Below are 27,562 nucleotides of genomic sequence, written 5' to 3' on the forward strand. Positions count from 1 at the left end.
TCCCTCAGCCCCCATTCCGGAGTGGGAGTGGGAGGATCGGAAGGAGTCTGGTCCTCCAGCCAATCAGAGCGCGGGCTTTTTGTGACTGGGATTGAGCTTCACACAGACTGACACTTCCTCCTGTCTTCAACATCTGTGACTAAAACACTTTATTTTCTCCCCCTTTCCATTTATTTTCTCATTCTCACCTTCAATTGGTCACTTGCAGCAACTGAAGGGAAAGGAAGTGAATCCAGGGAGAGTGCAGACTCTGCAAAGGTTGGCCCAGGTCTCTCTCTCTCTCTCTTAAAGGCATTACGAAGTCTTACAACACCAGGTTAAAGTCCAACAGGTTTGTTTCGATGTCACTAGCTTTCGGAGCGCTGCTCCTTCCTCAGGTGAATGAAGAGGTCTGTTCCAAGATGCCAAACAATGCTAGGAATGCGAGCATTAGCAGGTGATTAAATCTTTACAGATCCAGAGATGGGGTAACCCCAGGTGTAAGAGGTGTGAATTGTATCAAGCCAGGACAGTTGGTAGGATTTCGCAGGCCAGATGGTGGGGGATGAATGTAATGTGACATGAATCCCAGGTCCCGGTTGAGGCCGCACTCATGTGTGCGGAACTTGGCTATAAGTTTCTGCTCGGCGATTCTGCGTTGTCGCGCGTCCTGAAGGCCGCCTTGGAGAACGCTTACCCGGAGATCAGAGGCTGAATGCCCTTGACTGCTGAAGTGTTCCCCGACTGGAAGGGAACATTCCTGCCTGGTGATTGTTGCGCGATGTCCGTTCATTCGTTGTCGCAGCATCTGCATGGTTTCGCCAATGTACCACGCTTCGGGACATCCTTTCCTGCACGCTGCGTATGAGGTAGACAACGTTGGCCGAGTCGCACGAGTACGTGCCACGTACCTGGTGGGTGGTGTTCTCACGTGTAATAGTGGTATCCATGTCGATGATCAGGCACGTCTTGCAGAGATTGCCATGACAGGGTTGTGTGGTGTCGTGGTCACTGTTCTGAAGACTGGGTAGTTTGCTGCAAATAATGGTTTGTTTGAGGTTGCGCGGTTGTTTGAAGGCAAGTAGTGGGGGTGTGGGGATGACCTTGGCAAGATGTTCATCGTCATCAATGACGTGTTGAAGGCTGTGAAGAAGATGACGTAGTTTCTCCGCCCCTGTTGGACTTTAACCTGGTGTTGTAAGACTTCGTACTGTGCTCACCCCAGTCCAACGCCGGCATCTCCACATCTTAAAGACATTGACATCCTTTGCTCCCTCAGCTTGACACATTTATTTGTTCACAATTAAGGGGCTCCTTTCCCCAAGAGGTGGTTGACATTTAAGGGGACAATAAATTAATATCGGGCAGTGATATGCCTAGTAAGAACACTAGGTTAAAGTCCAACAGGTTTGTTTCGAATCACTAGCATTCGGAGCACTGCTCCTTCCTCAGGTGAATGAAGAGGTGGGTTCCAGAAATATATATATATATATAGACAAAGTCAAAGATGCAAGATGATACTTTGAATGCGAGTATTTGCAGGTAATTAAGTCTTTACAGGTCCAGACAGAGTGACTGGAGAGAGAGGATAATTACAGGTAAAGAGGTGTGAATTGTTGCAAGCCAGGACAGTTGGTAGGATTTCGCAAGGCCAGTGCAGATGGTGGGGGCTGAATGTAATGCAACTTGAATCCAAGGTCCCAGTTGAGGCCATACTCATGTGTGCGGAACTTGGCTGTAAGTTTCTTCTCGGCGATTCTGCGTTGTCGCGGGTCAAACAAGAATTGTCTGTTCTGAATTTCTATCCTGTACTGACAGTGATGACTTTTGTGAACCCCTTTTGGAATGATTTGTTTATTGTCACATGTACCGAGGTACAGTGAAAAGTATTTTTCTGTGAGCAGCTCAATCAGATTAGTAAGTACATGAAAATAAAATAAAATAAAAAGGAAATACATAATAGGGCAACACAAGGTACACAATATAAATACATAGACACTGGCATCGGGTGAAGCAGACAGGAGTATGTCCTTTTACAGGATATAAGAAAAACAGGAATTACAGACAGAAATCTCAAAAGTCACATTGAGATCTGGTAGAGTCACTTGACTCTTTGGCATCTGAATTTCATTGGCTTTTGAACCTAGGAGGAGAAATGTTTGCCCGAATAATTGGCTTCAAAAGATTTTAAATATCAGTGTGACTGGAAAAGCACCGAGACACACACACATACCCGAGTGAGAGTGTTCCAGTGCACTGACCCCAGTGCACTGACTGTGGAAAGAGCCTTAACCACTTGCACAGCCTGAAACAAATAGGACAATTCACAGCAGGGAGAAGGGGAGTGTGGGAACGGATAAAGATCCCCATCAGAGATAGAAGTTCATCGATGCATACACACTGGGGAGAGGCCGTTACCCTCCTCTCTTTGTGGAAAGGGATTTGACCGTTCATTCACTCTTGTCATGGGAGTGTCCCTTTAAGAAATGTTTTTGTCTTATCACATGGATTCAGTGATGTTATTGTGTGGGTGGAGCTGGGCTGTGGTTCTGGGAGTTGGTTTTACTTTTGCTTTGAGTTTGAACTGGCTGTGTTCTGCACAGGTTGAAAGAAGGTTTTTTTTTTCTATCTGCATTTTTAAAACTGTTTCAAGACTGCTTGATAACTTGAAAAGAAAATAAATTCAAACCTGTTGTTTTGGAAAGGAAACAGGAGCATCCATACGAGATCTTGAGTGCTGTGTGCTGGGCCATACCTTTAAAAAGTGTTTTCTGTTTTATGGGATCTTGTTATTAAATTGGAACAGCTGAAGAGGGAATTTATAAAGGGTTATACATAGAGTACTGTAGCTGTGTGGGATATTTATGTTGGTAGTTGATAAAAATGCTTACTGTGTGTGTTTATATAAATGTTAACTAAATTTGTCGAATAAACTTTGTTTATGATTAAAAGTGGTTAAGGCCTCTGTTGAATAACCCCTGAAAGGCAGCCCTTGTGCTCATCGGAACCAAAAATCAATAAATAATTGTAGGTCAGGTAAACTCCATGATCCACTTTGGAGTTTTCTAAACCCTGGCCCATAACAAATTGGGGGCTCGTGGGCTAAACGTCTATCATTCATGATTGGGTTGGCTAGGTGAACTTAAAGACAGTGAGAGGTGAGCATATTTGTGTTTGCTTTTCAGGTGGTGTATTCCAGTTTAAGTAGGGAGTGTGTTGTGGACAATGGCTCTTTCAGAGGCTCAAAAGTTTTTTGGGGTAGGGAAGGTCACACGCAGTACCTTCCAAACAGAGACTAAGAAAGGCTTTTAGATTTGGCAAAAACCTTGCAGTTAACATTGCTTGACAATACGAAAAGAAGAGGTAATTGTGGCGGTAGCTGAGGATTTAAAATTGCCTGAGACACAGTGAGAATCATTGGAAATGAGAAGAATTCAATTACAGATCAAGCAGCTTGACCATGAAAAAGAATTAAAGCAGCTTGAATACGGAGAAAGAGAAAAGGAGAGAGAAGAAAGGGAAAAAGAAAGAATAGCCCTAGCAGAACAGAAAGTGAGAGAAAAGGAGGTACAGATCAAAGAAAAAGAAAAAGAGACTTTGAACTTCAGAAAATAACCATGAAACGTGACAGTCAGTTAAAATTGGCAGATCTAAAGAGAAATGTACAGTTTGAGGATAGTCATGAGGATAGTGAGAAAAAGCATCATAGTCGAAGGCTTGGTGGGGATCTATTTAAATATGTCCAAGCATTGCCAAGGTTTGATGAGAAGGATGCAGAAGGCTTTTCCATTTAATTTGAGATGGTGGTAAACAAATAAAATGGCCACAGGACATGTGAGTATTACTGAGTCAAACAAAGTTGGTAGGTAGAGCGAGTGAAGTGTTTGCATCACTATCAGAGGAGGTATCTGGGATGTATGAGGAGGTGAAGAACTCCATCTTAGGTGCATATGAACGAGTGCCTGAAGGCTACAGACAAAGGTTTAGAAATTTAAGGAAAGAACCTGATTAAACATACATGGAGTTTGAAAGGATCAAACAGACTAATTTTGATCGGTGGATAAGGGCTTTGAAAATAGACCAAACGTATGAAGCTCTTAGAGAAATGATAATTTTGGAGGAGTTTAAAAATTCAATTCCTGATGTCGTGAGAACTCATGTGGAAGGCTTAAAACTGCGAGATTAGCAGCAGAAATGGCAGATGATTATGAATTAGTTAATAAATCAAAGCTTGGTTTCCGACATCAGTTTCAGCCTGTGAGGGATAGAAACTGCGGAAAAGAGAAATACTCAAGTGGTAAAGGTAAAGGGGATCTGATGGGAGATAATAAGGAGAGTGTACCTCAGATTTTAAAAAAAATCGAGGAGGGTGGAAGAGAAATGAAAAGTTTCAGATGTTTTTACTGTAATAAACTAGGCCATGTAAAGTCACAGTGTTGGGAGTTGAAGAAAAGCACTAGGAAGGCTCATGTGGTAAAACAGGATAACCCAGTTGGGTTTGTTAACGTGGTAAATTGAAGCGAAGGAGGTGCAAAAGATTGTGCAAGCTGATCAAGAGGCGATTGATTGAAGCCCTTGCATGAAGCCGCCTCCATACGCTCCAATGCCAACCCCTCCCCCACCACCCACTTCCTGATGATGGCTATATTCGCGGCCCAGTAATAGTTACTAAAATTTGGCAACGCCAGCCCGCCCTCTCCCCGACTCTGCTCAAGCATTACCTTCCTTACCCGTGGGGTCTTGCCCGCCCAAACAAAGCCAGAGATCACTTTGTTGACCCATTTACAAAAGGATCGCGGGATAAAGATGGGGGGACATTGAAACATGAACAGGAATCTCGGAAGGACCGTCATCTTCACCGCCTGCACCCTCCCGGCTAATGACAACGGGAGCGCGTCCCATTTCCGAAAACTGTCCTTCATGTGGTCTACTAGCCGGGCCAGATTCAATTTATGCAGCCGGTCCAATTCCCGCGCCACTCGAATGCCTAGGTACCAAAAGTTTTCCCCGACGAATCAAAACAGCAGCTCCCCCAATCGCCTCTCCTGTCCCCTCGCCTGGACCGCAAACATTTCATTTTTCCCCATATTTAGCTTATACCCCGAAAACCGGCCAAATTCCCCTGGAATCCTCATGATTTCTTCCATCCTCTCTAATGGGTCCGATACATACAGAAGCAGGTCATCTGCATAGACCGAGAATTCTATCCTGTACTGGAGACTCTGTGCTCCACCCCCCCCCCCCCCCCCCCCCCGGACCAGCCCCTTGAGGCTCTCAGAGCAATTGGCAATGGCTCTATAGCTAGCGCGAACAACAGTGGGGAGAGGGGGCATCCCTGCTTCGTCCCCCAGTGCAGTCTAAAATAGTCCGATGTTGTCCTATTCGTCCGTACACTTGCCACAAGAGCCTGATACAGCAACCTGACCCAGTCAATAAAGCCCCGCCCAAATCCAAACCTCCCACAGATAATCCCATTCTACCCGATCAAAAGCCTTTTCTGTATCCATTGCGATCACTACCTCCACCTCCCGACCTTCTGGGGGCATCATGATCACCTTTAACAACCTTCTTACATTGGCCACCAACTGCCTACCCTTAACAAACCCTGTCTGATCCTCCGCAATAACGTCCGGAACACAATCCTCAATACCGGAGGACAAAACTTTGGCCAGCAGTTTGGTGTCCACATTCAACAACGATATCGGTCTGTAGGACCCACACAGCTCCGGGTTCTTGGTCTGCTTCAGAATTAGCGAAACTGTGGCCTGTGACATCGTCGGGGGCAGCACCCCTCTTTCCCTTGCCTCATTGAACATCCTCATCAACACCGGCCCCAATATCCCAGAGAACCTTTTATTGAACTCCACTGGGTACCCGTCCGGCCCCGGGGCTTTACCCATCTGCATGGCCTTCAGACCCCCCACTATCTCTTCCAACCTGATCGGGGCCCTCAGCCCTTCTACCAGCTCCCCGTCCACCGTTGGGACATTCAGCCCCAAGAAGTGCCTCATGCTCTCCGGCCCTGTAGGGGGTTCCGACCTATACAGCCCGCTGTAGAAATCCCTAAACGCTTTATTCACCCCTACTGAATCACCAACCAGGTTCCCATCTCCGTCATTTACTTTCCCTATTCCCTGGCTGCCTCCCTCTTTCTAAGCTGCTGTGCAAGCATTCTGCTGGCCTTCTCTCCATACTCATAGATAACCCCCCTCGCTTTTCTCAGCTGCTCCGCCGCCCTCCCTGTTGTTAACAAGCCAAACTCCACCTGTAGCCTCTGCCGTTCCCTTAAAAGCCCTGCCTCTGGGGTCACCGCATACCTCCTGTCGATCTGCAGTATCTTCTTAACCAGTCGGTACGCGTCTGCCCTGTCCACCTTCTCCCTATGGGCGCGTATTGAGATCAGCTCCCCTCTGACCACCGCCTTCAGTGCTTCCCAGACCATCGCTGCTGAAATTTCCCCCGTGTCGTTGACCTGCAGGTAGTTCTGAATACATTTCCTCAGTCGCTCGCACACCCCTTCGTCAGCCAAAAGTCCCACATCTAACCTCCAGTGCGGGCGCTGGTTACTGTCTTTACTAACCTGCAGGTCAACCCAGTGCGGAGCATGGACTGAGATTGTGATCGCTGTCTACCCCGTGTCCACCTCCCCTGACAGTAAGGCCCTGCTCAAAATGAAGAAATCGATCTGGGAGTACACTTTATGCACGTGTGAATAGAAGGAGAACTCCTTCACCCTCGGCTGCCCAAATCTCCATGGATCCACCCCCCCCCCCCCCCCCCCCCCCCACCCCACCCCCCATTCTGCTCCATGAACCCTTTTAGTTCCTTTGCCATTGCTGGCACCCTGCCCATTTTCGAGCTTCACCGGTCCAAGCCAAGGTCAATAACTGTGTTGAAGTCCCCTCCCATGACCAACCTGTGCGAGTCCAGGTCCGGTATCTTCCCCAGCATCCTTTTTATAAACTCCACATCATCCCAATTTGGCGCCTACACATTTACTAAAACCACCTGCACCCCCTCTAGCTTCCCACTGATCATTATGTACCGACCTCCCACATCCGAGACTATTCTACACGCCTCAAACACCACCTGCTTATTGATCAGGATCGCGACCCCTCTAGTCTTTGAATCCAGTCCCGAGACCTGACTAACCCAGCCTTTCCTCAATCTAATCTGGTCAGTTACTCTAAGGTGCGTCTCCTGCGACATTACCACGTCTGCCTTCAGTCCCCTAAGATGTGCGAACACATGTGCCCTCTTGACCAGCCCATTTAACCCTCGAACATTCCAGGTGATCAGCCTAGTTGGGGGGTTCATTGCCCCCCACTTCGCCAATCAGCCATCCCCTTTTTTTGGGCCATCCTCCAGCCCATGCTCCGCGCCTCCACCGGCCCGCCCCCAGACAGCCTCCACTCCCAACCTCCTCTCTGTCCCTTAGCCCAAGTCCCTCCCTCGTCAGCAGAGCATACCCCCCCCCACCCCGCCCCATTAACAACACTCTGCAACCCAATCCCTTTGATAAACCAAACATATGCACACCCCCCCCCCCCCCCCCCCCCACTGTGCTTCCGTGAGCTAGCTCGCCCAGCTAGCTTGGTGGGCCCCATGCCTGGCGCCGAATAGTCTCCCACCTATTGTTCCCTCCCCCCCCCACTCCCCTCCCCCCCCCCTCCCACTCATACAGACATACCCCAACATCAAACAGTCCCCACACAATTGCCCGACAGAAAAACACACGATCAAAACAAGCACATCTCCATCCCCCAACAGTGCAAATGAAAACCTTAACTCACTCAGCTCTACTGCTGGTCCCAAATCAATGCAAAAGGCATTACAAACAGCTTCCATAAAACGACAAACGAGAAAAGAACAGAGAAACAAAAAGAAATAAAAACATGAAAGTTGCAGCAAAGTTCAAAAGTTCTCAGTCCACCACCAGTTCTTTCCTTTTCATGAAGTCCAGCACATCCTCAGGCGACTTGAAATAAAACTGATGTTCCTCGTGCGTGACCCAGAGACGGGCCGGATACAAAAGTCCGAACTTCACCTTTTTCTTAAAAAGGATCGACCTAATCTGGTTGAAGCCTGCTCTTCTCCTGGCCACCTCCACACTCTGGTCTTGGTAAACCCGCAGGATACTGTTGTCCCATTTACAGCTCCGTGTCTGCTTGGCCCACTGTAGAATGTGCTCCTTATCCAAGTACCTGTGGAATCTCACCACCATTGCCCTCGGGGGGTCTCCCACTCGCGGCTTCCTCGCGAGTGCTCTGTGAGCCCTGTCCACCCCCAAGGGTCAGGAGAATGCCCCATCCCCCAGCAGCTTCTCAAACATATCTGCGATGTATGCCCCAGCGTCCGCTCCTTCAGACCCCTCCGGGAGCCCAATTATTCTCAAGTTTTGCCGGCGGGACCTATTCTTTAGGTCCTCCACCTTCTCCAGGAGCTTCTTCTGCTGGTCCCTCAGCATCCCCACCTCCAACTCCACCGCAGTTTGATGTTCCTCCTGCTCAGCCAGCGCCGTCTCCACCTTCTGGATCGCCCGATCTTGGGCGTCCAATCTAAGCTCCAGCCGTTCAATCAACTCTTTTATCGGGTCCAAGCAAAGCTTTCCTGAATAACTTGCATCAGCTGCTCCGTTGACCGCTGGATCGACAGACCAGAGGTCCGGTCCTCCGCCATGCTGTCTCCCGCTGCAGCTACAGCCCAAGCCTTCTCTGTCTTTCTGTTTCTGCCTTTACGAGCACTTCTAGTCCTTCTCTCCATGCACCAATGTGGGAATTCAGTACACAATTGCCTCTGTCTTCAGTTTTACAATTCAAGTCTGTAGAAAATCGGGGGGAAAGGTCCAAAAGTCCGACCCGAGCGGGAGCCACCAAATGTGCGACTTACGCCTTCATAGCCACCAGGATCTTATCGGAACATGAACCTCATTACTTCCAGCATGCCGACTCGACCATCCCCATGGCAACATGGCATGCTTCAGGAGGCTCATAACTGAAAGGCAAACTATTACTTTCAAAACCCTTTGCTGCAATGATGCATATCAGGTATTTGCAACATGGTTCAGAGTATCAGCCCACTGGCAGCAGAGTTGTGAGACCAGCAGTCCAGAAAAAACAAAACACCAATCCTCCCAATTCATCCACTGTCAGAATGAACATCCTTGGATGTGATTAACAGCAGCAATAACAGCAGAATCCATCTCCTGTAATTACTTGTGAACTTGCAGGTGTCTCTGCAAGTTGGACGACTGCGTAAATTCCTTCCCACACTGAGCGCAGGTGAATGGCTTCTTGCCCGTGTGAACTTGCTGGTGTATCAGAAAGGTAGATGAATCACTGAATCCCTTCCCACACACAGAGCAGGTGAACGGCCTCACACCGTTGTGAACTCGCTGGTGGGTCACCAGGCTTGATAACCGAGTGAATCCCTTCCCACACGGAGAGCAGCTGAACGGCTTCTCCCCGGTGTGAACCCGCTGGTGTGTCCGCAGGTTGCATGATTGAGTGAATCCCTTCCCACACACAGAGCAGATGAACAGCCTCTCCCCAGTGTGAATTTGCTGGTGTGTCTGTCGGTTGTCTAACCGAGTGAATCGATTCCCACACTGAGAGCAGGTATATGGCAGGGCAGCACGGTAGCATTGTGGATAGCACAATTGCTTCACAGCTCCAGGGTCCCAGGTTCAAGTCCAGCTTGGGTCACTGTCTGTGCGGAGTCTGCACATCCTCCCCGTGTGTGCGTGGGTTTCCTCCGGGTGTACCGGTTTCCTCCCACAGTCCAAAAATGTGCAGGTTAGATGGATCAGCCATGCTAAATTGCCCTTCGTGTCCAAAATTGCCCTTAGTGTTGGGCTGGTATGCTGGGTTATGGGGATAGGGTGGAGGTGCGGACCTTGGTAGGGTGCTCTTTCCAAGAGCCGGTGCAGACTCAATGGGCCGAATGGCCTCCTTCTGCACTGTAAAATTCTATGGCCTCTCCCCAGTATAAAGACACTGATGTTTCTGCAGGCTGGATAATTGCGTGAACCCCTTCCCACACACAAAGCAGGTGAATGGCCTCTCCCCACTGTGCTACGTCGATGAATTTCCAGTTCTGATGGGGCTCTGTATCCCTTCCCACAATCCCCACATTTCCACGGTTTCTCCATGTTTTGGGTCTCCTCGTGTCTCTCCAGGTTTAACAATCAGTTGAAGCCTCGTCCACACACGGAACACGTGTATGGTCTCTCCCCGCTGTTAATGGTGTGATGTTTTTTCAGGCTGTGTAACTGGTTAAAGCTCTTTCCACAGTCAGTGCTCTGGAACACTCTCACTCGGGTGTGTGTGTCTCGAGGCTTTTCCAGTCACACTGATGGTTAAAATCTTTTGAAGCCGACAGAACAGACAAACATTTCTCCTTCTAGATTCAAAGGCCGATGATATTCAGATCCCGATGAATCGTGTGACACTGCTAGATCGAGATGTGACGTTTGAGATTTCTGTCTGTGATTCCTCCTCTTCTAACATCCTGTAAACACAATTTACAAAATACATCACTGTCAGTTCAGGATAGAAACTCAGAACAGACGGGGATTTCCGGTTGAGACATGAAGGGAGCTCTCGTCCAGACACTCGGTCTCTCGGTCTTCCATCTTTTCCGGACAGCTTTAGAAGGCTGTTAGGGGGATATTTTAAATTAATCGATGGGATAAAATTCCCATATCGTGGAAATGGGCACAGAAATGGCAGATGGAGTTTAATTCGGACAAATGCGAGGTGATGCATTTTGGAGGATCAAATCTAAGTATGAATTATACTGTAAATGACAGAATCCTTCGGAACATTAGCATACAGAGGGATCTGGGCATGCAGGTCCACAGTTCCCTGAAAGCAGCAACACAGCTGGCCAAGGTGATTAAGAAGGAAATGGCATGCTTGCCTTCATAAGCCGGGGTATTGCGTACAGGAGTTGGGAAATCATGTTGCAGCTGTATAAAACCTTGGTTCGGCCGCATTTGATGTACTGCGGGCAGTTCTGGTCACCACGTTATCAGAAGGAGGTGGAAGCTTTGGAGCGAGTGTGAAGAAGGTTCACCAGGATGTTGCCTGGTCTCGAGGGGGTTGGCTATGGGGAGAGGTTGAATAAACTAGGATCATTCTCACTGGAAAGATGGAGGCTGAGAGATGACCTGATAGAGGTCAGCCAAATTGTGAGAGGCATAGACAGGGTGGATAGTCAGAGGCTTTTTCCAAGGGTGAAGTGTCAATTACAAGGGGGCACAGGTTGAAGTTGAGAGGGGGAAGTTTAAGGGAGATGTGTGGGTTGAGTTTCTCACACAGAGAGTGGTGAGAGCCTGGAACGGGCTGCCAGAGGATGTGGTGGAAACAGGCACATTAGCAACATTCAAGAGGCATCTGGATGGATACATGAATGGGGAGGAAATAGAGGGATACGGACCAAGTAAGGGCAGAAGGCTTTTTAGTAAGAGCATCATGATCGGCACAGGTCATGAGGGCCGAAGGGCCTGTTCCTGTGCTGTACTTTTCTTTGTTCTTTGAAATGACCAAGTAAACAAGTTTGAAGAAGCCTGCAAGCAAAGAATCGTCATCCGATTCAGATTCTTCTCGAGGTTCATCGGGAAAACAAAATGGCGGCGGCCGTTGCCGAAGCTAAAGTTACCTCTTAATCAGTTTAGATGCTCACAAGCACCTTAGCGTAGGAATTCAAAAAGCAATGGCAGACTGTCTCCGAGGACCTCCAGAAATCAATTGAGGAAGCCCTGGTTCCTATTTGAACAATATTGGCAAAAATGGCCGACACTGTTGGGCAGCACAGTGGCGCACTGGGTTAGCACTGCAGCCTCACGGCGCCGAGGTCTCAGGTTCGATCCCGGCTCTCGGTCACTGCCTGTGTGGAGTTTGCACATTCTCCCCGTGTCTGCGTGGGTTCTGCCCCCACAATCCAAAGATGTGCAGGTTAGGTGCATTGAACACGCTAAATTGTCCCTTAATTGGAAAAATGGATTTTACAAAAAATGGACAAAACTGTAAACGGCGCTCGGCGCAAGATTGCAGGGCGCGGGGGCAGATCTTTCGATGCAGTGCAAGCCAATTTTTCTTGAGAGGCTGAGATGGCTATGTTGGCTGATGTTTACAAATCCCGTAACAGCCTCCCCGAACAGGCGCCGGAATGTGGCGACTAGGGGCTTTTCACAGTAACTTCATTTGAAGCCTACTTGTGACAATAAGCGATTTTCATTTCATTTTCATTTCATTTCATTTCATTTTCAAATCTTTGCATGCCAAAGTAGACGACTTAGAAATTCGCTCCAGGATGCAAAATCTTAGAGGCTTGGGGTTGCCGGAGGGATTGGAGGGCCCACACCCGACTGAATACACGTCCAAGATGTTTGGGAAGATGGTGGGGAGGGGAGACAGTTGTCCCCTCTCGAGCTGGATCGGCCAATCACTCACTCCGTCAGACGCCTCGTCCAGAGAGCCACCTTGGGCAATTATTGTCAGTTACCAGGATCAGGAACGAGTCCTGAGGTGGGCGAAAGATCACCGTAACTACAAATGCGAGCGCCATACCATTAGGCTCCATCAAGATGTGGGAGTGGAGCTGGCAAAAAAATAGGGTGGCATTTATCAAGGCCAAGGCTACGCTTTTCATGTATGGAGTTCGGTTTGAGGTGTTTTACCCCACACCCTTCCGTGTGACTTACAATTTGAAAGACCACTACTTTTGAGACGGCGGAGAATGCCAACGCTTTTGTAAGGAAGCTCGGATGAGTTAATTATATTTTGTATTATTCATGGGGTTTTGTTATTGGAGAGAGCTTGTAATTTTGGGGTCTTGTTGGGGTTTCTTGTACCAGTTTGTATTTTATTGTTTTTGTGTGGGGGGTGGGGGTTTCTTTTGTTATTGAAGTTGGATGTGGGTGGGGAGGGGGGGGGGGGAGGGGGGGTGAGTGCACTGGTCGTTATGGTTACTCAGTTTTATATGCCCCAATGCGGGAGTTGCTCTGCGAGCTGAAGAAGGGAGTTAATGGGAGCGAAGTGTTGGGGGTAACTGCAGCTCATTAACATAGTATAGGTTTTAGATAATGGGCTGAGTGCGCTGGTTCTGTTTGGGGTTAAGGATTTTTGAGCTGAGGGTCTGGGGGGGTTCTTCGGGCTTTTGGTTGTGGTTTTAATGAGAGGCGGGGAGCTGGGGGACGGGGAGCTGGGGGACGGGGAGCTGGGGGATGGAGAGCTGGGGGATGGGGAGCTGGGGGATGGGTAGCTGGGGGATGGGGAGCTGGGGGACGGGGAGCTGGGGGACGGGGAGCTGGGGGACGGGGAGCTGGGGGACGGAGAGCTGGGGGGTGGGGAGCTGGGGGATGGGGAGCTGGGGGATGGGGAGCTGGGGGACGGGGAGCTGGGGGATGGGGAGCTGGGGGATGGGGGGCTGGGGGATGGGGGGCTGGGAGCTGGGGGATGGGGAGCTGGGGGATGGGGAGCTGGGGGATGGGGAGCTGGGGGATGGGGAGCTGGGGGATGGGGAGCTGGGGCATGGGGAGCTGGGGGATGGGGAGCTGGGGGATGGGGAGCTGGGGGATGGGGAGCTGGGGGATGGGGAGCTGGGGGATGGGGAGCTGGGGGATGGGGAGCTGGGGGATGGGGAGGGTTTATCGACGGTGACGACAGCTTGCTCTTTGCTCTGTTTTGTTGGGGTCTCCGGTGGGCTCGATGCCGATACTTTTTCAGTCATTTTAGAATGATCTCTTTTGGTGGATATGGCTGACTGGGGTACGGGGTGGGTGGGGGTAAACCCTCAATCCGACTGGCCATTTGGAATGTGAGGGGGTTGAACGGTCCAGTGAAGAGATCAGGGATATTCGCTGATGTGAAGAGTTTGAATGCGGATGTGGTGTTTTTGCAGGAGAGCCATTTGCGGGTCAGGATCAGACACGGTTAGGGAAGGCTTGGGTGGGACAGATGTTCCACACGGGATTTGAATGTAGGGTCCCAGGGGACCGCAGTGTTGATAAATAAATGGATTATTTTTTTCGGCTTTTCGAATTCTGACAGGTCCGAATGGGAGACACGTGATTGTCAGTGGGTCTTTGGTGGGCACCTTGATGGTCCCAGTAAATGTGTCCACTCCGAATTGGGACGATACAGTTCATGTCAGTAAATTACTGACCTCTATCCCTGACTTGGACACACATCAGCTTATCCTGGGGGGAGACCTTAATTGTGTTTTGGATCCGAGAGAGGACAGATCTATGCCCAGGTCTTCGATTCCTCCTGGGTGGCGAAAGCGTTGGTGACTTTTCTGGAACAGATTGGTGGGAGGGGGTGGGGTGGGCAGATCCATGGCCCACCCAAGGGACAAGGACTTTTCGTTCTTCTCCCAGGTTCATCAGGTCTATTCTCAAATAGACCTTTTAGTGCTGGGTAGGTCTCTCCCCTTGGGCGTGAACAGGGTGGGGTACTGGGTAATTTATTCCGTGTTTGAGCCAGGTTCCTTTCAATGCCCACCATAGAGACTGGACACAGGGCTATTGGCAGATAAACGTTTCTATGAGCGTATCTCTACCGCCATTGGAGAATACATTCTGTTCAACAGGGGAGACTCTGGGCGGGATTCTCTGATCCTGAGGCTAAGTGTGGACGCCGTCATAAACGCCGTCGCGTTTCTCGACGGCGTCAACACGGCCTCAGGAGCATCAATTCTGACCCCTACAGGGGGCCAGCACGACGATTCTCCGGCCCCGCCCCGGGGTGAGAGAATCCCGCCCCCGACTTCCCCTCACTACATATTGGAGACCCTTAAAGCAGTCATTAGGGGAGATATTCTCTCTCATTTAAATCAATGGAGATAGATCTGGGAGGTTGGAGTGAAAGAGGTTGGTAAACTCCATCCTAGAGGTGGACCATCAATATTCAATTGGCCCGACACAGGTGCTGCTAATGTCCAGGAAGAAATTACAGACAGCTGACAAGCATCCAGCAGAGGGCAGTACAGGGGAGCTGCTGATTGGTGTTGCAAGGGAAATTTGCATACCTCCATTGTGGTCACCCTAACCTGAAAGTGTACCTGAGCTAAAGACCCCAGCTGTTCGAGTGAAGACAAGCATCCAGCAGAGGGCAGTAGAGCGGAGCTGCTGATTGGTGTTGCAAGGGAAATTTGCATACCTCCGTCGTGGATATCCTAATTTGAAGGTAGTTTGTGGAGGAGCTGGGAGCTGTTGGCAAGTGACACTTAACTGTTGGGGGGGGGGGACGACTTACCAGGGATAAGCCATGGGGTGCAGGTCTCTGGCACAGAGTCTGTCCCTGTTGCTCAGAAGTGAAGGGGGGAGAGGAGTAGTGCATTAGTCATTGGAGACTCCATAGTTAGGGGGATAGATAGGAGATTCTGTGGGAACGAGAGAGACTCACGGTTGGTGTGTTGCCTCCCAGGTGCCAGGGTGCGTGATGTCTCGGATCGTGTTTTCGGAATCCTTAAAGGGGAGGGGGAGCAGCCCCAAGTCGTGGTCCACATAGGTACCAACGACATAGGTAAGAAAAGGGATAGGGATGTAAGGCAGGAATCCAGGGAGCTAGGGTGGAAACTTAGATCTAGGACAAACAGAGTGATTATCTCTGGGTTGTTACCCGTGCCACGTGATAGCGAGATGAGGAATAGGAAAAGAGAGGAGTTGAATGCGTGGCTACAGGGATGGTGCAGGAGGGAGGGTTTCAGATTTCTGGATAATGGGGCTCATTCTGGGGTCGGTGGGACCTCTACAAACGGGATGGTCTGCATCTGGACCAGAGGGGTACCAATATTCTGGGGGGGGAAATTTGTTAATGCTCTTCGGGAGGGTTTAAATTAGTTCAACAGGGGCTTGGGAACCTGAATTGTAGCTCCAGTATACAGGAGGTTGAGAGTAGTGAGGTCATGAGTAGGGTTTCAAAGTTGCAGGAGTGTACCGGCAGGCAGAAAGGTGGTTTAAAGTGTGTCTTCTTCAATGCCAGGAGCATCCGTAATAAGGTGGGTGAACTTGCGGCATGGGTTGGTACCTGGGACTTCGATGTTGTGGCCATTTCGGAGACATGGATAGAGCAGGGACAGGAATGGCTGTTGCAGGTGCTGGGATTTAGATATTTCAGTAAGCTCAGGGAAGGTGGTAAAAGAGGGGGAGGCGTGGCATTGTTAGTCAAGGACAGTATTACGGTGGCAGAAAGGACGTTTGATGAGGACTCGTCAGTTGAGGTAGTGTGGGCTGAGGTTAGAAACAGGAAAGGAGAGGTCACCCTGTTAGGGGTTTTCTATAGGCCTCCGAAAAGTTCCAGAGATGTAGAGGAAAGGATTGCAAAGATGATTCTGGATAGGAGCGAAAGCAACAGGGTAGTTGTTATGGGGGACTTTAACTTTCCAAATATTGACTGGAAACGCTATAGTTCGAGTACTTTAGATAGGTCCGTTTTTGTCCAATGTGTGCAGGAGGGTTTCCTGACACAGTATGTAGATAGGCCAACGAGAGGCGAGGCTGTATTGGATTTGGTACTGGGTAATGAACGAGGACAGGTGTTAGATTTGGAGGTAGGTGAGCACTTTGGTGATAGTGACCACAATTCGATTACGTTTACTTTAGTGATGGAAAGGAATAGGTATATACCGCAGGGCAAGAGTTATATCTGGGGGAAAGGCAATTATGATGCGATAAGGCAAGACTTAGGATGCATCGGATGGAGAGGAAAACTGCAGGGGATGGGCACAATGGAAATGTGGAGCTTGTTCAAGGAACAGCGACTGCATGTCCTTGATAAGTATGTGCCTGGCAGGCAGGGAGGAAGTGGTCGAGCAAGGGAACCGTGGTTTACTAAGGCAGTCAAAACACTTGTCCAGAGGAAGAAGGAGGCTTATGTAAAGATGAGACATGAAGGTTCAGTAAGGGCGCTCGAGAGTTACAAGTTAGCTAGGAAGGACCTAAAGAGAGAGCTAAGAAGAGCCAGGAGGGGACATGAGAAGTCTTTGGCAGGTAGGTTCAAGGATAACCCTAAAGCTTTCTATAGATATGTCAGGAATAAAAGAATGACTAGGGTAAGAGTAGGGCCAGTCAAGGACAGTAGTGGGAAGTTGTGCTTGGAGTCCGAGGAGATAGGAGAGGTGCTAAATGAATATTTTTCGTCAGTATTCACACAGGAAAAAGACAATGTTGTCGAGGAGAATACTGAGATTCAGGCTACTAGTCTAGATGGGCTTGAGGTTCATAAGGAGGAGGTGTTAACAATTCTGGAAAGTGTGAAAATAGATAAGTCCCCTGGGCCGGATGGGATTTATCCTAGGATTCTTTGGGAAGCTAGGGAGGAGATTGCTGAGCCTTTGGCTTTGATATTTAAGTCATCTTTGTCAACAGGAATAGTGCCAGAAGACTGGTGGATAGCAAATGTTGTGCCCTTGTTCAAGAAGGGGAGTAGAGACAACCCCGGTAACTATAGACCAGTGAGCCTTACTTCTGTTGTGGGCAAAATCTTGGAATGGTTTTCAGAGATAGGGTGTATAATCTTCTGGAAAGGAATAATTTGATTAGACAGAGTCAACACGGTTCCTGAAGGGTAGGTTGTGCCTCACAAACCTTATTGAGTTCTTTGAGAAGGTGACCAAACAGGTGGATGAGGGTAAAGCAGTTGATGTGGTGTATATGGATTTCAGTAAAGCGTTTGATAAGGTTCCCCACGGTAGGCTACTGCAGAAAATACGGAAGCATGGGATTCAGGGAAATTTAGCAGTTTGGATCAGAAATTGGCTAGCTGGAAGAAGACAAAGGGTGGTGGTTGATGGGAAGTGTTCAGACTGGAGTCCAGTTACTAGTGGTGTCCCACAAGGATCTGTTTTGGGACCACTGCTGTTTGTCATTTTTATAAATGACCTGGAGGAGGGCGTAGAAGGATGGGTGAGTAAATTTGCAGATGACACTAAAGTCGGTGGAGTTGTGGACAGTGCGGAAGGATGTTACAAGTGTGGATGAGCAGAGAGATCTCGGGGTCCATGTACATAGATCCCTGAAAGTTGCCACTCAGGTTGAGAGAGTTGTTGAGAAGGCGTACGGTGTGTTAGCTTTTATTGGTAGAGGGATTGAGTTTCGGAGCCATGAAGTCATGTTGCAGCTGTACAAAACTCTGGTGCGGCCGCATTTAGAGTATTGCGTGGAATTCTGGTCACCGCATTATAGGAAGGATGTGGAAGCATTGGAAAGGGTGCAGAGGAGATTTACCAGAATGTTGCCTGGTATGGAGGGAAGATCTTATGAGGAAAGGCTGAGGGACTTGAGGCTGTTTTCGTTAGAGAGAAGAAGGTTAAGAGGTGACTTAATTGAGGCATACAAGATGATCAGAGGATTGGATAGGGTGGACTGTGAGAGCCTTTTTCCTCGGATGGTGATGTCTAGCACGAGGGGACATAGCTTTAAATTGAGGGGAGATAGATATAAGACAGACGTCAGAGGTAGGTTCTTTACTCAGAGAATAGTAAGAGTGTGGAATGCCCTACCTGCAACAGTAGTGGACTCGCCAACACTAAGGGTATTCAAATGGTCATTGGATAGACATATGGACGATAAGGGAATAGTGTAGATGGGCTTTAGAGTGGTTTCACATGTCGGCGCAACATCGAGGGCCGAAGGGCCTGTACTGCGCTGTAATGTTCTATGTTCTATATTATATGACAGGATTTGAGCTACTCTCAACGGGTAAGGTGGTGGGCCAGCTCCAATGCTCGAAGGTAACCTTTAATGAGCACGGGGGCAAGGCCAGTCGTCTTTTGGCGTGTCAGCTGAGGCGGCAGGCAGCCTCCCAGGAAATTGCTTAAGTGAGGGTCTTGGGCGACAGGCTGGTCTCCGCCCCAACACAGGTTAATATAGTGTTTGAAGAATGTTTCCGGAATGTATAGATTGGAGCCCCCGGCGGAGAAGTCACCCATGATGTAATATTTGGAGGGACTGTCCTTCCCGGAGGTGGAGACGGAGAGCAGGGAGGAGTTAGAATCCTCATTGAGACTTGAGGAGGTGGTGGGGTGTATTGGTTCAATGCAGTCTGGCAAGGCCCCGGGCTTGCATGGGTTTCCCAATGGTTTTTAGAAGAGATTTACAGGACAATTGACCCCACTGGTATTGGATATGTCAACGGTTCTGTGGCCCGGGGGTCTTTGCCAGGTACATTGGCGCAGGCATCCATCTCCTTAATGCTGAAGAAGTACAAGAACCCTACACAGTGTGGGTCATACAGGCCGCTTTCTTTTGCTTAATGCAAAGTTACTGGCTAATGTGCTGGCAGTGAGGGTGGTGCCCTGCCTCCCAGGGCTGATATCGGAGGATCAGACGGGGTTTGTCAAGGATCGGCGGCTATCAACCGATACCTGTCATTATTAAGCATCATTCTGTCCCCCTCCCCAGTGTCCGATCCGGAGGTAATGATCTCATTGGACACTGAGAAAGCGTTTGACAGAGTCAAGTGGGAGTACCTATTTGAAGTATTGGGACTTTTCAGTTTCGGGTTGAAATTCATATCTTGGATCTGTTTGTTATAAAGGCCTCCCACCACTAGAGTCTGTGCACATACGTTGAGCTCAGGCTATTTTCAGTAGGGTAGGGGCACAAGGCAGAGCTGCCCACTGTCTCCACTTCTGATTGCCTTGGCAATCAAGCTATCGTGTTGAAGTCTTCTGGGAGATGGACAGGGATAGAGAGGCGAGGGAGAGAGCACAGGGTGTCCCTGCATGCAGATGATCTGCTTCTTTATATCACAGACCCAGTCTCCATGATGGATGAGGTAATGAAGCTTCTGTGGGGTTTTGACTCCTTTTCCGGGTACAGGGTAAATCCGGACAAGAGCTCATATTATCCGGTGATCCCCCGAGAGGGGGGCTGACCTGGGGATGTTGCCTTTTCACCTTGCCAGATCCAGCTTGGTTATCTGGGAATCCGGGTGGCCCACGACTGGGCCTCTCTTCACAAATGTCATTTTGCTCGGCTGGTGAATGAGGTCAGAGCAGATTTGCCTGGTTGGTGGGATAACCTCCCCCTGTCCTTGTCCGGCAGGGCTCAGACGGTTAAAATGAACCTCCTTCCGAGGTTTCTGTTTCTTTTCCAATGTCTCCCTATCTTTTATCTTTTTTCCCCAAATCATTCATTGTTAAAATCGGTAAGCTGATTACCTCTTTCATTTGGGTGGGAAGGACCCGGAGGATTTGCAGGACATTCCTGGAGAGAGAGAGAGAGACAGGCTTGGCCACATCTAAATTGTTATTCTATTATTGGGCAGCCAATATTGAAAGGGTGCTGGGGTGATTCAGAGATCTGAATTCTGTATGGGGGCAGATGGAGACGGGCTCTTGTCGGGGTCCAGTTTGTGGGCCTCGGTTACTGCCTCGCTTCCGTTTTCTCCGACGAAATTTACCTCGAGCCCTGTGGTGGTGGTGGCTACACTGAGGGTTTGGAGACAGTTCAGGCAACGCTACAGGCTCAGCTCAATATCGTTGTTGGCCCCTCTCTGTGGGACTCACTGCTTTGTGCCGACGGATTTGGATTTAGGTCCTGGAGGAGGGAAGCTCTGGAGAAGTTTGGTGACTTGTTTGTGAACGGCAGGTTTATTGGTTTTGATGAGCTGGTGGAAAAATTCCAACTCACAAGGTCTAATTTTTTAATGTATCTACAGGTGTTTGATTTCCTACGTAAGGCGATCTCGGCATTTCGTTTAGCACCCCCGCCCTCCCTGATGATTAGGATTCTATCTCTTGCTGAAGTGGGTGAGGGTAGGATCTCAGATATCTACAGTCTGCACAGCAAGCTGCACTGGACGAGGTGAGGAGGAAGTGGGAGGGGGAGTTGGGTCTGGTTTCTGTGGAGGGAGTGTGGAGTGAGACTGTACAGGGTCAACTCAACCTCCTCCTCTGTTCGGTGCAGCTTGACTCAGTTCAGGGTGGTGCACAGGGCACATCTGACTCAGACTAGGCTGTGTGGCTTTGTTCGCGGGGGTGGCAGACAGGTGAGCTTGGTGTTCCCGGGGCCCGGCGAATCACCCAGATGTTCTTGTCCTGTCCGAAACTTTGCGGCTTTTGGGTCTCCTTCTTCAACACCATGTCAGGGATTCTTGGTCTCGATCTGGAGCCTTGCCCATTGGTGGCCATTTCCAGCGTCTCAGACTCACCGGTGCTGCAGACGGGGGCGAAGGCAGGTGTCCCCGCTTTCGCCGCACTGATAGCCCGCAGGCGAGTTCTGCTGGGGTGGAGTTCTCCCACTGTGCCCAGCGCTTCGTCGTGGCTGGGGGGCCAAATGGATTTCCTCGATCTTGAAACGGTCGAGTACACCATTGGAGGATTGGTGAATGGGATCTACTCGAGATGGCAGCCATTCATTTCCTTTTTCAGAGAATTGGTCAGCTGTTAGGGAGGGGGGGGGGGTTCATCAGATGTTGGGCGGTGGGGGGGTTATCAGGTTGTAGTTAGGGGTTTTACTTTGTTAAGAGTTATAATGGTAAGGGGTAGGGGTCAGTAAGGTTGAGATTGATTAAAATGTGCTGTTTTTATACTGTTTCTGTAAACATTTGTCGACTAATGTAGCGTTATTCTGTTGTTTTGTAATACTGAAAAACCTTTGGAATAAAAATAGATTTTTTTAAAGCAGTAATTCAGAACAGTTCCAATGGAGAATACTTTCCACTCATTCCCCAAAAGCTGTAATTCTCCATCCCCCACACTCTCCCTCCATTCTCACTCTGCTGTATCTACTATTCACCCTCCCAATTCTCCTGAAGGTGCTGATTCAGGCTGATTGATTGATCCATGCTCACTGCTTCCTGTCCTGGACACAGAGATCGTAACAGGAGGAGAGTAGGCCATTTGGCCCATCAAGTCTGCTCAACCAATCAATAAGATCATTGGTCGATCTACTTCAGCATCATTTTCCCACACTTTCCCCATATCCCTCAATATCTTCAATATCTAGAAATCTATCAATCGCTGTCTTCAACTGACTTGATGACTGAGGCTCCACAGTCCCTGGGGTAGATAATTCTGAAATTTCATCACATCCCTCCTCATCTTGGCTTTGACTCTATTTTCCTATCTCTTCCCCCAAACCCTTGACTCCCTTGTCAACCAAATATCTGTCTAACAGAAAATACTGGACAATTGCCGCAGGTCTGACACCATCTGTGGAGAGAGAAAGGAGCTAATGTTTTGAGTCTGGATGACTCTTTGTCAAAGCTTTGAGGAAGAGTGATCCAGAATTGAAACGTTATAAGACCATAAGACCATAAGACATAGGAGCGGAAGTAAGGCCATTCGGCCCATCGAGTCCACTCCGCCATTCAATCATGGCTGATTTCAACTCCATTTACCCGCTCTCTCTCCATAGCCCTTAATTCCTCGAGAAATCAAGAATTTATCAACTTCTGTCTTAAAGACACTCAACGTCCCGGCCTCCACCGCCCTCTGTGGCAATGAATTCCACAGACCCACCACTCTCTGGCTGAAGAAATGTCTCCTCATCTCTGTTCTAAAGTGACTCCCTTTTATTCTAAGGCTGTGCCCCCGGGTCCTAGTCTCCTCTGCTAATGGAAACAACTTCCCTACATCCACCCTATCTAAGCCATTCATTATCTTGTAAGTTTCTATTAGATCTCCCCTCAACCTCCTAAACTCCAATGAATATAATCCCAGGATCCTCAGACGTTCATCGTATGTTAGGCCTACCATTCCCGGGATCATCCGTGTGAATCTCCGCTGGACCCGCTCCAGTGCCAGTATGTCCTTCCTGAGGTGTGGGGCCCAAGATTGCTCACAGTATTCTAAATGGGGCCTAACTAATGCTTTATAAAGCTTCAGAAGTACATCCCTGCTTTTATATTCCAAGCCTCTTGAGATGAATGACAACATTGCATTTGCTTTCTTAATTACAGACTCAACCTGCAAGTTTACCTTTAGAGAATCCTGGACTAGGACTCCCAAGTCCCTTTGCACTTCAGCATTATGAATTTTGTCACCGTTGAGAAAATAGTCCATGCCTCTATTCTTTTTTCCAAAGCGCAAGACCTCGTACTTGCCCACGTTGAATTTCATCAGCCATTTCTTGGACCACTCTCCTAAACTGTCTAAATCTTTCTGCAGCCTCCCCACCTCCTCCATACTACCTGCCCCTCCACCTATCTTTGTATCATCGGCAAACTTAGCCAGAATGCCCCCAGTCCCGTCATCTAGATCGTTAATATATAAAGAGAACAGCTGTGGCCCCAACACTGAACCCTGCGGGACACCACTCGTCACCAGTTGCCATTCCGAAAAAGAACCTTTTATCCCAACTCTCTGCCTTCTGCCTGACAGCCAATCGTCAATCCATGTTAGTACCTTGCCTCGAATACCATGGGCCCTTATTTTACTCAGCAGTCTCCCGTGAGGCACCTTATCAAAGGCCTTTTGGAAGTCAAGATAGATAACATCCATTGGCTCTCCTTGGTCTAACCTATTTGTTATCTCTTCAAAGAACTCTAACAGGTTTGTCAGGCACGACCTCCCCTTACTAAATACATGCTGACTTGTCCTAATCTGACCCTGCACTTCCAAGAATTTAGAAATCCCATCCTTAACAATGGATTCTAGAATCTTGCCAACAACCGAGGTTAGGCTAATTGGCCTATAATTTTCCATCTTTTTCCTTGTTCCCTTCTTGAACAGGGGGGTTACAACAGCGATTTTCCAATCCTCTGGGACTTTCCCGGACTCCAGTGACTTTTGAAAGATCATAACTAACGCCTCCACTATTTCTTCAGCTATCTCCTTTAGAACTCTCGGGATGTAGTCCGCCTGGGCCCGGAGATTTATCAATTTTTAGACCTCTTAGTTTCTCTAGCACTTTCTCCTTTGTGATGGCTACCATATTCAACTCTGCCCCCTGACTCCCCGGAATTGGTGGGATATTACTCATGTCTTCCACTGTGAAGACTGACGCAAAGTACTTATTTAGTTCCTCAGCTATTTCCTTGTCTCCCATCACAAAATTACCAGCGTCATTTTGGAGCGGCCCAATGTCAACTTTTGCCTCCCGTTTGTTTTTAATGTATTTAAAGAAACTTTTACTATCATTCCTAATGTTACTGGCTAGCCTACCTTCATATTTGATCCTCTCTTTCCTTACTTCTCTCTTTGTTATCCTCTGTTTGTTTTTGTAGCCTTCCCAATCTTCTGACTTCCCACTACTCTTTGCCACATTATAGGCTTTCTCTTTTGCTTTGATGCATTCCCTAACTTCCTTTGTCAGCCATGGCTGCCTAATCCCCCCTCTGATAACCTTTCTTTTCTTTGGGATGAACCTCTGCACTGTGTCCTCAATTACTCCCAGAAACTCCTGCCATTGCTGTTCTACTGTCTTTCCCACTAGGCTCTGCTCCCAGTCGATTTTCGTCAGTTCTTCCCTCATGCCCCTGTAGTTACCTTTATTTAACTGTAACACCTTTACATCTGATTCTACCTTCTTTCTTTCAAATTGGAGATTGAATTCTACCATATTATGATCACTGCCTCCTAAGTGCTCCCTTACTTTAAGATCTTTAATCAAGTCTGGCTCATTACATAACACTAAGTCCAGAATGGCCTGTTCCCTCGTGGGCTCCATCACAAGCTGTTCCAAAAAGCCCTCCTGTAAACATTCAATGAATTCCCTTTCCTTGGGTCCACTGGCAGCATTATTTACCCAGTCCACCTGCATATTGAAGTCCCCCATGATCACTGTGACCTTGCCTTTCTGACATGCACTTTCTATTTCGTGGTGCATTTTGTGCCCCCGGTCCTGACCACTGTTAGGAGGCCTGTACATAACTCCCATTATGGTTTTTTTGCCTTTGTGGTTCCTCAACTCTACCCACACAGACTCCACATCATCTGACCCTATGTCATTTAGTGCTATTGATTTAATTTCATTCCTAATTAACAAGGCAACCCCGCCCCCTCTGCCCACCTCCCTGTCTTTTCGATAGGTTGTGAATCCCTGGATGTTTAAATGCCAGTCCTGAACCCCCTGCAACCATGTCTCTGTGATGCCTACCACATCATACCTGCCAGTCACAATCTGGGCCACAAGCTCATCTACCTTGTTCCGTACACTGCGCGCATTTAAATATAGCACCTTTAATTCTCTATTGACCGTCCCTTTTTGTTTTCTTAGTGTGGTGGACCTTGGTTTACTGAGCCTTTCCACACACTGTGTCATATTTTGTGGAATGGGGACTATCGTAACCTCTCCTGAGTTTTGTCTTTTCGTGCTTTTTTGTATTCCTAAGCAGCTACGCTTCCCACTGATTACTTCACCTCTTGGTTCCCTGACTTTCCCTTCCCCCCCAATCTTTAGTTTAAAGTCCTATTGACCACCCTATTTATTCTTTTCGCCAGAACACTGGTCCCAGCTCGGTTCAGGTGGAGACCATCCCAACGGTATAGGTCCCCCCTGTCCCAAAAAACTGATGCCAGTGTCCCATGAAAAGGAACCCCTCTTTCCCACACCACTCTTTCAGCCACGTGTTAACTTCCCTTATTGTTGCCTCCCTATGCCAATTTGCACGTGGCTCGGGCAGTAATCCGGAGATTATGACCCTTCTCTCTCCACAGATGCTGTCAGACCTACTGTGATTGTCCAGAATTTTCTGTTTTCGTTTCAGATTCCAGCATCCGCAGTAATTTATCTGTCCATCTCATCCTTGAATATATTCACTGGCCCCCAGACTCCACTGGTCCCCAATGAAGAGAAATCCAGAGATTAACATCTCTTCCTCTGCGGGAAAGACTCAGAGAGCGATGAAAGACTCCACAGGGAGAGCGACGCAAGCCTCCACAGAGAGCTCGTTCACAGACTCCAAAATGGAAGCAATTAAACACTCCATAGCGAACGCCATGCATGATCAAGACCATGAAGATCTATCCACCTTATCTGAGCAACCAGAAGCAGACTATGAAAGTCTACCAAGCTCACATAATCAACATGAAGACAATGTAAGTCTACCCACTGTATGTGAGAACAGTGACAATGTGATCACAATCGACATACAAGATGTGCAAGATCACAGCGAGACTGACAGATCTCAGCTCGTCTGTGCAGAAGCACTCAACCATCAAAGTAACTACTCATGAGTCCAGCGAGACCACGTCAATTGAAACCTCATCCCCTCTAAACTACCCACAAGAAAATGAAATCTTGAAGATTTTGACTCCAGAAGAGGAGCACCAAGAAACCAAAGATGATTCAAATGAACCAGAAATGACTGCAGAAGAGGAGCACCAAGGAAGCAAAGAAGGGGAATCAAATCCACCACAAATGACTGATGTCACCAAGATCAATGCAACACCAGATCATTCTCACAATCCTCAAGAAGAAACACTCAATGAAACATCAGGTACCACAAAGCACACTGACACCAATAACTTTGAGAATGACTCAAATTATCCACACGGAACAGTCATTGAGCGCAACAAGAACAACAAAAAGCACAAGAAGCACAACAGAAACAGCAACAACAAAAGCAACAAGAAGCACAACAAAAACAACAACAAGAAGCATAACAAAGACAACAAGAGCAACGACAAGCATGACAAAAAGAAGAAGAACAACAACGAAAACAAGAAAAACAGAAACAAGCACGACAAAAACAACAAGAACGACAACGAAAACGACAAAGACAGAAACGACAACAATGAAACAACAACCTGTACAACATGGTACAACTCTGCACATGAAGGACAATGCAACAGCACACTCCAAAACAATGACAAGAGTACAAACATACCAAGCATGACAACGTATCTCACCAATTCACATTTGCTCCAGTTTTCAAGGCCGGTGACACACTAAATCGATACCACAAGCACAGAAAAAAGTCCATGTCTGTCAACATCAGTGGTTCGACCATTCGAACACCTCGTAATGACTTGTTAGTTACTTAAAAAGAAGAACACTGACGACATTCATAAAGAAATTACAATATCAAGATCACCACGTCAACAACAGAAGAAAAAAAACTCAACCAAATAAATTCATAAAGTTGTACTTTTTTTATTAAGGTTGAACTCATAAATATTAATTGGCTTTGTATAATAACCAATATCATCACCACTTGTACAGATATACATATCATAATTAATCTAACTGTCTTGTACAATTTTCTTTAACACTGTACAGAAAATATGTAAAAGAAAAAAGGGGGGGTGTAGTAATCTGCATATCTGTGTATATATACAAGGGGTCAATGTAAATGCACTACAACTAAGCAATCACTAGAGGGAACACGGGAGATGTATAAATATAGACAGACAGGAAGTCAGAGGCACTCTTCACAGGTTTGGCAGCTGGTGAGCAGGACACAGACAGGCAGCTCAGATGTAACATAGTATAAGCGCTGGAGAGAGAATGAAGCATCTACTTCAACAGTAAGACTACGAGCTTTATTCAGACACAAGGAATAATACATGGTCTTGGGTAGGGTGCTCTTTCCAAGGGCCGGTGCAGACTCAATGGGCCGAATGGCCTCCTTCTGCACTGTAAATTCTATGAAAATTCTATAATTCTATGAAATAATCTGTTTGAGCG

At 48.1% G+C, this 27,562-nt stretch overlaps 2 protein-coding genes across 2 annotated transcripts in view; both read left to right on the forward strand.

The window, feature by feature from the left end:
- Positions 1 to 27,562, forward strand: part of LOC140422530 (uncharacterized) — a 44,679-nt gene continuing 17,117 nt past the window's right edge. The window contains exon 1 of the mRNA XM_072507553.1: positions 1 to 331. The gene's annotated coding sequence lies outside the window, so the exon portion shown is untranslated. The remainder of the gene's footprint in view (positions 332 to 27,562) is intronic.
- LOC140422535 (uncharacterized) lies at positions 287 to 27,035 on the forward strand. Its single transcript, XM_072507557.1, has 2 exons — positions 287 to 436; positions 25,641 to 27,035. Exon 2 carries the CDS (start codon positions 26,030 to 26,032, stop codon positions 26,825 to 26,827), a length of 798 nt encoding a protein of 265 aa, XP_072363658.1. The 5' UTR covers positions 287 to 436; positions 25,641 to 26,029; the 3' UTR covers positions 26,828 to 27,035.

The sequence above is a fragment of the Scyliorhinus torazame genome, chromosome 5, assembly GCF_047496885.1.
Source record: "Scyliorhinus torazame isolate Kashiwa2021f chromosome 5, sScyTor2.1, whole genome shotgun sequence".
Lineage (NCBI taxonomy): Eukaryota > Metazoa > Chordata > Chondrichthyes > Carcharhiniformes > Scyliorhinidae > Scyliorhinus > Scyliorhinus torazame.